We start from the raw sequence: 15925 nt of genomic DNA, 5'->3' as shown, positions 1-15925 counted from the left end.
CTACACAAAAGAGAGAGTTATGAAACCCCACCTCATTAGCCAACACACATCACGAACGCCAAGAGATTCTCAGTGCTACGGCAGATTTCTCTCCCAAGTTCTCCTGGCTGGGTGAGAACTTTTACAGGGAGTTGCTGGACACCAGCGGGAAAGCATGATACCATTACATGTATCTGGCACTTATTCTAGGTGTCTTAAGAACTGCAGTGCAGATTTTGAACCGGGTTGAGCAAGAAGCAGCAGCCTGTGTTTCTAAAAACCTGTTCCGAGGCTGCTGTTGTACGTCGTCCTCCACCGCCAACCCACCGCACAGGAGGCGCGCTGACCATGCCAAAACACCGGCGCGGGCTGCGAGGGCAGGGACAGGCGCAGCACCAACGGCCAAAGGCCTGAAGCGGAGCTTCACCAGAGCCGCCCAGCCGGGAACACGCCGCTCCTCCGAGCGCCGGTCGCACCGGCAGAGCCTGCTCCTCCCTCCCGCGGGCGAGCCCAAGCATCCCCCACCAGAGGCGGCTCTCCAGCAAAATGAAATGCAGACAAAAGCCCAGGGAAAGGCCTGTTTCCATCTCAGCAAAACAGAAATATCTTTCTCCTGAGGCCAGGTAGGCCCGTGCCAGCCAAGGGAGCGGCTGGGCTCTGGCTGGCGCGGGGGCTGCAGGAGGGGCTCAGCACCGCTGGCACTGCCCCAGCGCCGCACGGCTTTGTCAATGCGCTGGCTCTTGGTACAACAGCAGCAGGAGGTTTCCCAGCATAAACACTGACCCTGCACTTTTATAAACATTATGTTAACATCTAAGTTCTCTAACATAAATGATAACGTTATAAACATCTTTATTTCAACTATTTTAGTAGAATGCAGGTAGTATGTAGATCACTGTAATCGGCAGAATAAGCAAATGCTTTAAAAAAACCCTATGCAAACTTACTTAGGATTCAGATGAGGATCATTCCACTCAGCTTAGGGGCAAAACATTTAAATAAAAAAATACATTTTTTCACACTGAGATTTTAATCCTGGATTAATTATTTTAGACATTTTATATATTCATTAAAGCAGTACTGCTTCTTTCTTAAGTTCTTTATCTACCTTCTTTGAGTAAAGCTATTTAGTATTGGAGATTGTGGAAAACATTTGTTCATGATTATCCAGACATACCGTCAAACAAGACTGAAACAAGAGCAGCATGCAAAAATGTATTTAAGGACTATCATCCCAAAATGCTGCTAAAAGCTATTAACCAGTACGTGTTAATTGCCACAGCATTCATATTAATTTTCACTTCAGGCCCGACATTGTGGAGTATTTCCCTTGATACATTTTAAACAAAGTTTAATTTAAGGAACTGCTTCTATCAACACTTATGAAAATTAACAGCCAAGCAATTAGCACTCATGAATTATCCCTTCCCCCATGCTTTCTACAGCATAATTTTTAAAACAGTTGCTACAAGAGAAATTGTTGGTTTTTAACCCATTACCAAAATTTGCTACAAGAAACCCTGTAACACTATATAGAGGCACCATTCCTAGCAACAGGATTTTTAGCATCTGTCCAACCAAAAATCATATTGACCTATTTTTATTTTAATTATCTCCAGTAGTCAAGTAAACCCACAAAACCTCTATAAGGTCAGAAAAGCTAGACTTTCTTAAATCTTCATTTTCAACTAGTAGTCATGAAAATAGAAATAAAAATATCTTGAGAAAACTCTAGTCTGCATGTAGGAAAGGTTTTTGGCCTTGTAACTCAAGTTTATTCTAGAGCTGAATGATCCCTTCCTTACATTTTGATTGTGGTTTTCCAACTTTCTTCTTTGACTATTTTGCATATCTTTAGCATCTCTTTCTTGACTGTCCTGTAACACTTCCGTGTTTGCTAACATTCTTCTGAGGATGTGGGAGCAGCCATTTGGTGGCAGGCATGTCAAAAATTGACTTGGCAAGACATTTTAGTGATTCAAATTTCTTAAAGGTAGCAGAGACTTGGAGGGAAAATGGATGTGGACTGGCTTCTAAGATGATTTCAGGGCGAAGGGTAAACAGAGGCATTAGGAGTTACTCATTCAGTACACGGTTCCTATAAAGCTGAACATTTGATTCTAGCACGATTTTCCTCTATTCCAGTAACTAAATACCTCTTGGTAACATTTTTTTTACTAGTGGCAACAGTCATGCAGTTGAATAGCTTTGCCACTAATACTGTACTAAATCAGTATCCTTTAAGATTAGTATCTCAGAGAAAACTCATCGCCATGCTTTCCAGCAACTCATGCAAGTTACACTTATGATTTGAAAAAAAAATATTCTGAATTTCTGTAGAATGAAAAGATAACACATGCTTTTAAAACAATTAATGAAAGCAGGCAGGTAATGTGTAGGTAAACCGAATCTTGTGAATCTCTCAGTTGTGTCACTGAAATGAGCCATTACAACACTCTTGTGTTTCATTTGTGGTACCTGGCTATGGCTTTCAAACCTGTCTTACGGTCAGTCTGATTTTCCCAACCTTATCAACAGTTGGCAAGTTGGAACAATAAGCCATCAAAATCTGATTTTTCAAGTTCTGTAAACAGAAATATACCTGAAGTTATCTATAAAATGGATGATAATTTAATTTGTGTGCAGATAAAGGAAATCAATTTGGCCACTGATTTCTTAAGCCTTCAAGTAATTTTCTATACAAATGACAACTGAAGTAATTATAAATAACTAAAGGCTTCTTTTCATACAATACTCTTAGCAGGAGTTTTCAAGATTTATTAACCAAAATGTACAACCCACATTATTTACAAACCATGCAAGCAGATGCAGAGGCTAGGTTTACTTTAACTATTTTAAGGAAAAACCTGAAGATACAGCCAAGAGTAGTTATTGTGTGTGTGTCTTTAGTTAAGAGTTGAAGTTTTACAATGTACATGAAAGCCACAGGTCTGTCCTGTGTAGCTGTGGGGCAAGAATCACCTGAATTCTTGAGCTGATTAGAATGCTTCCATTGTAGTTGCATTTCACAAGCCATACTCTCCACTATTTTGGTAATTAATGAACTGATCAGAATGAGAAGAAATTACAGTGCTTTAAAATTTTATTATTTCATAAAATTGCAGAAGTGGTTATGAAAAAGACACTAAATCTGGCAGATAACACCTGCAAGATGTAAGCATTTTAATAAATTTGCTTGGTTGATATTACAGCATGCAATGTTTTCTCATTTTTAACTGATTAGTTTAAAACAATACATTAAATGGAGGGAGTGGGCGGGAAGGACCCTGAAGAGAATGGTTTTATTTGATTTCAGGTCAGTCAGGGAGCTGAATGAGCAGTAAGTTAAAACCATTCTGAAAGCAGTTAAGATGAGTACACACACGAACAAAGAGCTTCGATACAGCAAGTAAAGCTTTCCTCATGCTTTGCCAGTGAACCACAAAACATGTGTTATTCAACAAGCTGAAAATCTGTGTTACAAAACTCAAATATACATATAAACCAAAGGCCTAGTTATAATCTTAAAGATTTCAGAACCACTGTGATCCCTTGAGTAAATACATAATTAAGTAGGGTTTTTTTAAGACATGTTTAATTAGGCCCCTAGCCCCTCCTCATCCCCCCTGCCTCTCCCCAATTATGTACCATTTCCCCAAGAGATATGTGGCTCTGTTAATTATGTAAATAAGTCATGCACTATTCCCTGAAAGAATTGTATTTATGTGAAAAATACTGCTCATCTATTGTCAATAAAAATAAATACGAGACCTACGATATTTCATAAAAAATATTTTTAAAAAGCTAGATGGTTTTCGATTTTACATTACTGTCTGAAAATACAGGAAGACTGAAGTAAGTAAAATAACTTACTACTGAACTATGTTTTTTCTGTATCTCAGATGTTCAAGTAGGTATTTAAAGAATAGACAATACATACAGAAGTACAGAAAATAAATTTTATAAGCACACAATTGACAAACTTCCCAGACTAATATAAACAATGCTGTTAAAATTAATATAGTGAGATTATATATACTGTAACAAAATGCCAATTAAGTTATTTTGGAGAGTTAAAAAAGTATTTTGATTTCTAGATCACATTTGAGTTGATTCGTATCATACCCTACAAAACACAATTGAGTAACATTGAGGTATTTCATTAATATCTCAAACTATTATGTATGGTACAATTTCCTTCAAATGGAAGGAAACACCTGCTAAATGCATCAGACATTTAAATATGAAAATTCGGATTTCATGACAGTCAACTATAATTCCTATTAATAGAGTAAAAAGTAGTTTTGATTATCAAAGTGGGAAGGAAACGTGCTTAAGTTCCTCAAGTTTCTGAGAAAAATTCTAGCAGGTAGCTCAAATCCAGCTCAAGTATTAAAGCAACAAGTCTGGGACACCACTGAATTACAACAAATTTATCTTAATAAAGAAGTATTTATTTTATTTTCACTTCCTCTGTGCATGACTGTTGGAAGTACATCTAAATGTTTGCCAAACTGAAATTTCATGACATAAGAACAGCAAGCTTTGAGTTTAGAAAAAAGGCATCTTAGTGTTGTCAGCATCAAACTACTGCTATCATTCATTACTGAGGCCAGAAATTTTGAAAAACGTAGTTAGTGCTGATTACTACATACTAGTAAGTATAAAATAACAATAGAGGCTGCTTTTGCTATGTGGACTTCATAGTTTAAAAGCTACCATTTCACAAATATTCTATATACTTGTAGATATGCTAGTGGAATTATGTATCTGACTTTCCACTTCAAGAATACTTAACAGAATATGAAATTCTTCCATCACAATGGTAATGAAGCTCAAACTTCATACTCCCACAGGAGACTCCACAAACAAATCCAGCAGAAAACAGATCTGTGCAGTATTTATAATTGTTTTGTAACAACATGACACTGATCCATCACACCAATGTTTATATTTCAGTATTTAGAGTTTATGACAGAGAAAAATATTTGACAATACAGAGTAACTAAACTGCACACAAGGAAAGACAGTTATCCACAATTCTGAGTAATATCAGATGCAAGCTCTTGAAATGAATGTAGTCAAGGAACAAATTTGACCTACCAGGTTTGCAGCAAATCTCCTCCGTGTATTACATAAACGAGTACTTGCGCAGAACTACATTGTTTAGTCCTTTTTTCCCCCAGATATTGACCTATTGATGCTTCAGCTTTCCCCCCTCAAAACAAACAGTGGCTTCTCCCACTCTCATTGGAGCATTTTGAGGCTAAAGTCAGCATAAATCATGGAATATTCAGCAAGTGCTGTGATGTGGCTAGATAGAATAGATTTTTTTTAAATGCCAAATGACCAATCATTTATACAGCGGGTCTCACCATCAACTCTGTAGAGAGATGTCCCAGGACTCTGCCACACTAAATGTTTACCTAACTAACCTGCTGGAGAAGAAAACAGCAAGGTAAGGTACGCCTAATGGTAAGGCATAATTTTGTAAACAAAACAGGAGAAACGGTTCTACCGAACCTGCAACCATTATATTTAAGATTAAGAGAAGCATGTTTCTAGATAACCACTTTAAAATAACTGATGGCCTACTATAAAGTCTAATTAAAGCTTGAACAAGTAAATGCACACGAGAACTGCCTAAGGCCTATCATCTTCAGGTCAGGGGACACCTGGATATAAGAGAAAAACATCTGGTCCACTTACCTTGCCGTCAAATTTTGAGTACTCATTGAAGGGGTTATTCAGCTGCAGCGGACACTGTTCAAGTCGCACAGACAGTATTGACTGCTTCCCAGAGCATGGAGATTTCACTCTGAAATTCTTTTTTTCAAATAGTGAGCTCAGCTCCTCTGCTGTAGATCAGAAAAGAGATTAGAGTAGTTGTACTAGGAGATGTACAGAGGCTACTGTTTACCACAGAAAGATAACATTATAAGAGGAAGAACAAAATCAAATATATAAAACAACAAATGCTTTGGCAGGGCAGAATCTACCACCACTCTTTCATAGCCCAAAGATATGAAACCATAAGAAGTTTGAGTGATGCTACTGTTTAGATTAAGGAAAAGATGAATTTTTCCCATACAGAGAATGGAACTGATCACTACAAGATCCACTTGAGTCAAGACAAAAATCAAGATTCAAAGAGAGAATTATGCATTCCTGGTCTTTCTGCTTGCCTACCTTTTTCTAAATGAACAGTAAATGCTATGCAAAAGAACTGTTGACAGATCTACAATACACCATGCAAAAGCACTTCAAACTGAGCTTTTAACACATGATACTATGCTATATTACTGGACAATATTATACTACCCTGTATATATTATATTATAATGTTGCTATGCTGTCAGCAGTAGGCTTGGGACTACATCTGGTCCAAAAGAATAATTTCTTCAGATTTTACTTCTCATGGTAGACTGGATATGGTCTCCTCTCAAAAAAATGTCAAATTTGAAAACACCATTCCAGATAAACAGTCTGGACAATAAAAACCAAAAGCTTTCTAAAAACAAAGTTGGTAAGAGTTAGTGAGTTCTTTGTGGGGTCTGTGAAGGCTCATAAAAGCCTCCGACAAGCAGCTCTTTTTATATGAAGAGGCTGCATAGCTGAATTTCCAGCAACAGTTTAACTCAAAATTTGCAGGCATACTTAAAAAAAAAATTAAAAGTTGGGGCTTCTTATGTTATAAGGACACTACAAAATCAGGACAGAGCCTGGGGTGTTTTAGCATATTAGTAGCAATAGGTCTCATCTGCAAGAAACCGTGACCGAATCTGGACAAGTTTTTTCCACATCTGCTCTAGGAACCAAGTACCCCCAAACTCCATCAATCACTACCTGAGAACCAACAGCAGCTCTCCTAGACGAGCTCTGTTCTGCTCTGCGTTCCTACACTTGGATTCTCTCGCATCTCAAAGATTTACATGTTGCTTCTCCAGGGAAATGAAACTGCTCCTAAGGCAGAATGACTTGGGACTTGATCTGCAGGGAGTTGGTTAATTTCTTAAAATGCAAAATTAAAGCTTGTCAAATTATAACTAGTCAAAAGCTCAGTTTATTTTTATCAGCAGATTGCCTGAAAATTCAGACAGTTGGCAAAAGTGCTAAATACTGGCACTAAAAGATACCCAACAGTCTTGTGAGGCTGCAATTAACCAAAAAAGCTTGATTAAATCCTTTTTAAATGTGGCAACTTAAACTCCATTAGGTATTCTGTTTTTTGTAACAAGCTTATCTCTGTTTAAAAAAAAAAATCTCAATTACAATTATTCTAGAATATTACCCTCAACTGGTATTTCTTGGGCATTTGGAAAGTACTCTGTACCTTGGAATTCAATATAATGGTTTTATTGGTTCAAGTGAAAAAGCACTTCAACTTATCTTCAAGTTTTGTCTCTAGGGAAATGTTAAGATGATTTGTTTATCATTTCTTTTGTCAGGATGTGCAAAAAGAGGACCTCAAGAATTCTTCTGCATTCATTAGTGTGACATCTGTTTTGCTTTGAGTTTTGTACAGCTTTTACTCAAGTCAAATATCTCACACGACTAAAGAGTTTAAGTAGTATAATCTATAAGATTGTAAATTCAGATGGCTGAGATACAGTTTTCTTTTTCCAGAAAACTTCATAATTTCACAAAATTCAACTCATTTAGGAAGAAGAACCCAAAACCTTCTTAAGATTTGTGCAAGAAGCTAGAAGAAGATAGATCTTCCATTGAGCATTTTGTCAAATAATTCCTGACAGACTCAGGCTGTGAGAGTTCCAACTAAAAACATTGAAAAAAAAAATTTAAAATTCTCAAATTTCAGGGGAAAAATTCTCATATTTTTACATTAAACTAGCTTTAATTGCATAACTTTTAATTCTTAATTAAAACTAAGTTTTGCTGTTAGTCTACATTATAAGTATTTTTCACCTTTTGTGGTTTTGTTAGCTATATGAGCTACTGCGTACGGACTGAATGCAAGGCTTTTGAAAGATTCCCTTGATATATTGTTAATTTACATTTTATATGCTCTGAAATGAATGAATGTAAGATGTAAATACAATGCTTTATTTCTTGCTTTCATCTAAAAATACGTAGTATTTTATAAAAAAGAGTAATATTTTGTATGTGTATCCATATTTGGTTTATAGGACCCACAGACTGCTTTACTAACATAATTCGATCTCTACACTGCATGAAGCTGAAATGTTCTTTTCATTGAAAAATGTTCTTTTCATTCACTGAAAAACAACTGATGCACAGAAAGGTGATGTGAATTGGTAGCACAGCAGAACAAAAAAACCAGACCTCCAGTGTGTTACACTTCTGGCCAATCAACTACCCATGAAGCATCTTTATATTTGTTAATCCCCAAACTAACTCCAAACGCATGGAGATTTTCTTTTTCAAGTCCATACACTACTACCACCTTATCTTTCAAACACATTCCTGACAATGCAAAGAGCTTGTCTCACGACAGCGGGCAAACAGATGATGAGTAGAAAATATTCTTCTTTTTTTTCCTCATTACCATACACAGAATTACTCGTCTCTCACTTCCCTTTATCCTGGTTAGTATACTTTTATTTCTGTACGTGTAATTAAAAATGGAAATCGCAAAAAAATACTCAATTACCAGATGCCTCAAATTACAACTACACATCCATCTGCAGGACAGTGGAAATGCTTACAAGAGTTTCTCTCTACAGTAAGGCATCTCTGACAAGTGATCTCTGGAGGTGGTGTCATCAGACTCTTTAACAAAACAACAACTTTCCAGCGTCCTTTTAGTTTCCATGGTGTCAGCCATAGGCTCAACTTTGTCTAAAGCTCAGATAAACACAGTCAGAAGGCAGCAGCCAAATTCCCCCCATCTGAGAACAGCTATTTCTGTTGTTATTGCTTTCATACATATTTTCCAATAACGCTAAACTCAAGGAACAGAACAGACAAAGTCTCATACACACACATGTGACAAAGAGGAAGATACAGTGGACACCCTTTAGGGCTCCTCTTTTTCCCGGCCTCGTCCTACTGTGTTTTCTTCATGCAAGTAAGAGACACATGCAGAATCTCAGTGACTAAGCAGAGAAGGAAAATCAGCTCTGCCAATAAAGAGAGATACCGAGTGCCTGGAGTTTTTATGTAACTTATTTTTTATTTACATTTGTTCTGCAGCAGGGAGGGACTGCTCTATTTGACTGCAACCCCAGCACATTCTTGCAGAGAGGGACACCTCCACTACTGCTGGTTGACAGATTATTTCTATCTTCAGGGCAGCATGTAAAAGGAACTAAATGTCATGGTGGAGCCCACATGAATAAAAAACCAAAATCAGCGTAGACCCAGCAGGAAACTGGAGTCCAAGTGCAATTCAGTGTAAAGAAATATCAAGCAGTATATAGTTAGGGATAAAGAAGAAAAAAGAGAATTGCATCATCTTTGGTCAAATGTTATAAAAAATTGAGCAAAGAGAGTTGGAGGTTATGGTAGATTAAACTTTAAAACCTACAACTCTTCTTACAGAAATAGAAAGGCAAAAACATTTTAGAATGCATTAATAGAGGTATCAAACACAGCTGAACACTGTACTAAGGATTAGTGCAACCGTGTTGCTCATGTGAGCAGCTTTGTTCACTCCTCTTAAAAAAAAAAGGTATTACAGAGCTGGAGAAGGTTCTGCAAATGACAGCCAGGAAGATACAAGGATTTAGGCAAAAAAAGGGAGATTACACAGGGACCTCATTAAGATATACACAAATTGTGAAAGAAGTAGGCATGACAGACCATACAAAGGTTTGAATGTGTGTCAAATACAACAGGAATAGATACTAGCTTGAGCTATAAAATGAGAGAATTGAGACAGATTTTTCATTTCATATATTACAATTTAAAATATGTAGAACATCCAGTCAGAAATACTTAATTATATAATTAAAAAAAAAAAAGAATAGCCTATTTTCTGGAAATCAGTGATACTAGCTTTTCCAAGGAAAGGCTAGATAAGCTAAGGCAGCATTTATTATGCTTTCATTTAAGTAGATCAAATATACACATTATTTCTTGAGATTTTCCCCTTTTCTAGAAAAGTAACCACAAAAATATTCTATAAAAGTAACCTCTATGAAATTCTTCATCACATCCGGTACACCAAATGCCACTGGAAATAGCTAGAAAGCCCTAACTTACAAGGAGATAATGACCCTGCATTCTGAATGCAGACACTTGCCAATCACCTACCCATAGAGCAAAGACATGTCCTGTTCCTTACACACCCCACAGTAACACTGAGAGCTTTACTATCGCCATTTCTTGCTCATTGAGACAATAGAAGCCTTAGAAGATAAAGATGCTACAAGATGACAGAATACACAAACACTGTATTAATACCTTATACTGCAAAAAATAAAGCAGCCACTCAAATTAGTTCAGACCAACAAACTAGTTTTTAAACATTTTTTTCTTTACTTTGCCTTTATTAATAATGTGAAATGCCCTAGTCACCGCTGAAAACAAATGAGACGCCTGTGGCACACCGCCCCCCCAAGCAATAAACTATGGAAAACACGTAACTGGCAAATGGAAGGCAAATACAATAATTAGTATTTCCTCTACGCTTAAGTGAAAATTACAAACTGAAAATGTTATAACCATCAAAAGCAGAAATAAAAACAATAGGAAAATAGAAGATCTTTTCTTTTTACCTGAGTAAGAAGTATTTCTGTCTTTCCACTGAACATTTTTGCATTTTATTTGATTTTGTCTCTCTTTCCGCAGACGTTCTAGTCTCTGAGCTTGAAAAGAAATATTATAACTATAAGTTTGTCAATGAAAGTTTACTATAAACAAAGACATAATTAACTACCTTTATATGAATAAAGATGTTTTATACTGCATATGTAGGGGAAAAAGTCATAAAATTTTAAAGGTGGCACCCCTGAAAAGCAAATACCAACAAAAACATGAAAATGTTCTTGATTTATAATTGAAATTAGAGGATATAAAACATTAATAGAGATCATAAAGATAGTATTAACATGGAAGAGAATAATAAAATGTGAAAACTTCTGTGATTAATATGACATTTCATTATATAAATCATTAATAACGGTCTTAAAGGAATTTTAATGCACAAATGAACTGAAGTGAATATTACATTACAGGAATAAAATTACTGTTATGAATTACTCTACCCGTTTCAAAAATTAAAGATAAATGAACTCAGACTAGACTATTAAAGTTTTAAATATAAAATCCTTTATCTAAAAATCATGAAAATTATAAAATGTCAAAGCTATATAAATTAGCATAGCTTTTTCTTCAGTGTGCTGAAACAGTTTATAGGTAGTAAAATAAATGATTTGTATCTTCACAACATTAGTCAAATCCTAAAATGAATATAATATTTCTTTACGTATATTTTGACTCCATCTTCAAAATACGGTTTGAAAAAAGCCTCAAATAGTTATAATATCAAAGAACTTACAGGCCAGGGTACCAGATTAATACCTTAAATTATCTTTTTGTTAACAGTAAGATCTCTCTTAGGAAATGGTCACCTAAACCTGGTAGAAGCTACCCAAGACAATGACCACAAGAAATAACTGATGTTATGAAGTGCCCACTCAAAATAAGAAAGCAGATTAGACTGGAAAGTAGGACTAATAATGTTGATCACTGAAGGAAACAATTTGCTGGATATATTAGCAATTTTGATGTATTGAGATCATTCATTAACTAAAATGGGTTTGTAGAAGAGATTCTAAAATGCTAAATTACTCTGACAATTTTCAGATACAATTTGAGTTCCCTCAGCCATTTCACCAATTAAAAAAAGGTTAATAAATATTTTCTATCCCTCCTATTATTATTCTCTTACATTTAGTCTTTGAACTGAATTGTGGACACAGAAGTTAAATTTTTTGTCCCCAGAAAAACTCTCAGCCTGGGAACTGATGAAAAAAATAATACTTTGAGGTTTAACAGCTGTAACAAGCAGTTTAAGGTACAAACACAAACAGGGACTTTGATGCCTATTTCCCATTTAAGTCAACACGAGGTTAGTGCCTAAATACCTCTATGTATCTTACTGTTAATGGAATAAGAGAAGATGTATCCCCGCTTTTAAGTTTAAATGTTGGGTAAAACACTATTGTAGTGTAGATATTTTATTCTGAAAGAAAAAACTTTTTTTCTTCCAATTACTGTCCAGACTGTAGCTCAAAATTACCTCCAAACCCCTTTCTTCCCAAATGGGCCATCATAAAATATGTTAGATTCATATGTAAAAAATGGGTAAAGGAGAAAACATAGAATAGAAATAATAATAATGCATGTTTTTATCGTATTTGATATTTTCACCCCTTGTCAAAACAAACCTACTAAAGCGCAGTCACCATCTTCACTAACTCCATCCTATTCTTCCATCTACAGTTGATCACAAATGATCATTTACTGTGGGATTGTATTATAGCAACTCCAAATTAGATGGAATTATCAGCACTTATTAGAAGCCTGAATTATTTAAGGTTCATTCCCACAAGAAGCATGTTAGTTTGAAAGCTTTCTGTGTGAAAAATGTCACTGACCAAATGTAGTTCTTGCTTCATTATCTATTAGCAACTAGATGAGCCTTTGTTTCTAGTCATATGGACTGGGAGAATTTGCTGCTTTCCCATATACCCAACACCCTGCACAGACCTGTCTCCACTTGAGTTTTTTTTAAACCCTCTGGATAAGGCGGAAAGAAGGCAGTGAGGAGACGGAGCCCAGAGCCAAAGACCACCTATGGCCCATCTACCTCCTGTAGAAAAGGAGGAAGAATTCATGGCAGATGACCCCCGTGTTCTCCCCAAACATGATGTGCGATACCCTAACATGCACCCACTGCACATCGCTTTCAAGACTAAGGGGATAACGCCGATATTAGAATGCACATAAAATTCATTTCCAAATTTGCATACCCACGAGAACTCCCTAATAACCAACACTTCTGTAGTCTCTACAGAAATGTGTTGAGTCTTCTACAGTAACACATTATTTCTACAATTTATGAAAAAGATACTATCCTGGTAAGGTACCTTATAATAAAAGAGTTTTGCAAAAGATAGTAAAAAGTTATACTCCGTCCGAAAACAATGGTTAAAGAAGGCATAAGCAGAAATAATATAGCAGGGTATAAAACCAAGGAGAATAAAGAAGATCTTGCATGTTAAAAAAAGTCGGCCACTATTACCTGTTGATACACAAAATTACACTATCTTCTCTTTCCAAACCTAAAAACCATTATCTGCTTTTCAAAGAACAAGTGTTCCTGCTCTTGCTAAATCTACTCAGATAGTTATGGATTAAGTAAAAAAGAAATGTCCTTACATTTGCCCATTTTAGAAGCAAAAATTGCAGATTTCACAGTTAATGAGTCTTTGTACTTACGAGATGTATGAACACTTCGTTCTATGTATGTATGTATTATGTGTTTTCTTCCATCAAGAACTTAGATAAGTACTTGTGTAATGCAAAAAGCATTTACATTAAAAATAGTTAACTTTATTTAATTTATTCCTCTTCCTGTATTTTTGAAAAGGGTTCAGTACTGATCAAATTGCATTCTTTCTAGGCTTTTTTCCACCCCGCTCTGTTTCAAGTCATAGCCTGATTGCCTTGATAATTGTATTAGGTTCCTGGTGGTACCAGCACGCACAACGGAACATAAAAGACGTGCCAGAGATGAAAAGAGGCAAAAAACTGGCTCCCCTATGGACTGAGTGTCCTAACCATTATTTTAGAATATGCCACCAATTGGAAACTGAAATGGTTTCAATCCATAATTTAAATGGAGATTACTCCATCAGTCTACTCACTTGGTGAAATAATCCTTCAGAATTATTTTTTGGAGCAAATTATATAAAACTTTAAACTTTGCCTCTCCTTCCCCATAAACTATACTATCAACTGAACTAAACAAGACCTCAAGGACAATGCTAGGCAGCCTGGCACACTAAACTTTTCACCATGTCTTAAAGTCAGTTGCAGCTATATACTCAGCTTATTTCCAGATCTAACTCTCCATCACAAGAGATCAGTGCCCTGTCTTTTCTGTAACTTTTGACAACTTCTTATTTGTAAAAGGTATTTCAAGATATTCAGTACCATACAACGTTTTACTTGTTAGGTAGAGTACAGATGTTTTTTCTGAGCTCTAGGTGGTGTTATAATACCTTCAGAAAACATTTGAAAAAAATATATACTGTAACACAGAAAAAAAAAGAAATCAGTATTGACCACCTCGCACCAACCTTTTCATATATATTATGTATCACAGAATTTTTGTTCATAGCATTCCTCAGGTATAAGTAGAAGTCTGACTATCCCTCATATGAAACAACAAATGGGACAGCTTTCTTCCAGTCAAGACAAACTGAGCATATTTTGAAAAGGTGTACACCCTTAAACTTCCTAATTTAGTAACTTAAATCCTCAAGGTTCTTCTCAGAAATAAAACTTCAGAAGACAAAATATAGACAAATCATTCACTTCGTTGGTTCACATCAAACTTAATTCCTCTCTTTTATAACAAATAGATTTGATGCCTCACTAGGTAGATTTTTCTCAGAAAATAACTATCCTGTTCAAAAGTTAACACCCCTCCAGACATTAACAATAGAAATATCAAAGGCTGTTCATGTACTTTGGATTTAGATTTGATGTCTTCACAATTTAGATTTTTTATATATATAAAACTGACTACCTCAATGTTCCTCTGTACATGAGTAAGTAAAACAGCAATTAAAACTCAGCTGACAGCATACTAAAGTGACTGAATCATTACGTGTCCTTTTATAAAAAGGGTCTCGACATTACAAAAGGAAGAGTTTGACAGATACCTAGCTAGTCATGCTCTGATTTGTCCATGCAAGCCAGACTAATAGAAACTGAATTTAAAAGGCTAATGTTATCTTGGCTGCAAGTACCACTTACCTGTGTTTGATCGTCTTCTGATTCCGAAGTCCCAGCTTGAGGTAATATCGACTGATTGGGAATATACATAGCCCTGAGTCTCACCGTTGCTTCCCTGTGTTTCTGAACCACTGTCCCCATATGCTGACGAGGGATTAAACTTCTCCAGGTCGACGTCATGATCTATCAGGACCATTTCACACATCCCTGTGTCATCACTGGTCACGTGTGACTGTCGAATATGAGCAAGTATAATTGTTGGGTTGTCCAGGAAAGCCATTCTGTCCAGAAGTCCACCACTTCACTATACTATCTTCTCTCCATCTTGTTTCATGGACACATATACCTAAAAATATAATGTACACAGCAACTTAGAAACAAACAAACAAACAAACAAACAAAACAAACTGAAACCCTGGAAGGTTTGTATTTTGGATGCACAAAACCTAACCCACTCAGGTTTGTACAGTGAATTATTTTAACTCTGCTCCAGTTCACTCAAGTTACACTGCTCGCTGAGATCCACTTAAAGAACAATAGTTTTGGGGGACGGCTTGAAACCTGAATCCCAAGACAACAGAACACAACAGACATCTACAGACAGGTCCCATTACTCTACATCAAATTGTTACTATAAGGCAAAATATTCTAAGTACTACACCTAGAAGGAGAGAGAGAAAATACACACAAGAAACATCTGTCCGTTCAAATTAATAAATTTACAAAACCAGACAGGGTTTTGAATTTGTTTTCACCATCATAACAGTGTGTTACTGTTTTTCTTCTGCCTCTACATACCAACTCTTTGATTACTTTATTATAGACCCTCTTCAGGTTTTGCATTTCCAGGAAAAACTTTAAACATGAAGAGATTAGTATCTCAGGGCAGAATATTGAACATCTGCTGCTTCATAGCACTTCATATAGGGTAACTGTTGTAATACAGAAAAAGCTCTATGATCATATACCACATGCGTGAATTCTTAAGCACTTT

At 35.9% G+C, this 15925-nt stretch overlaps 1 protein-coding gene across 1 annotated transcript; it reads right to left on the bottom strand.

Annotated features, from left to right (window-relative positions):
• Positions 1-163: 163 nt before the first annotated feature.
• LOC104075643 lies at positions 164-15211 on the bottom strand. The gene is made up of 4 exons (XM_009576218.1): positions 14953-15211; positions 10680-10769; positions 5689-5837; positions 164-718 (listed from the first exon to the last, which is right to left on the bottom strand). The coding sequence occupies exons 1-4, from the start codon at positions 15209-15211 to the stop codon at positions 164-166; spliced, it is 1053 nt and encodes a 350-aa protein (XP_009574513.1).
• Between the last annotated feature and the right edge of the window lie 714 nt (positions 15212-15925).

Source organism: Fulmarus glacialis, unplaced genomic scaffold (assembly GCF_000690835.1).
Source record: "Fulmarus glacialis isolate BGI_N327 unplaced genomic scaffold, ASM69083v1 scaffold36940, whole genome shotgun sequence".
Lineage (NCBI taxonomy): Eukaryota > Metazoa > Chordata > Aves > Procellariiformes > Procellariidae > Fulmarus > Fulmarus glacialis.
This window is presented reverse-complemented; position numbering and strand designations above follow the sequence as displayed.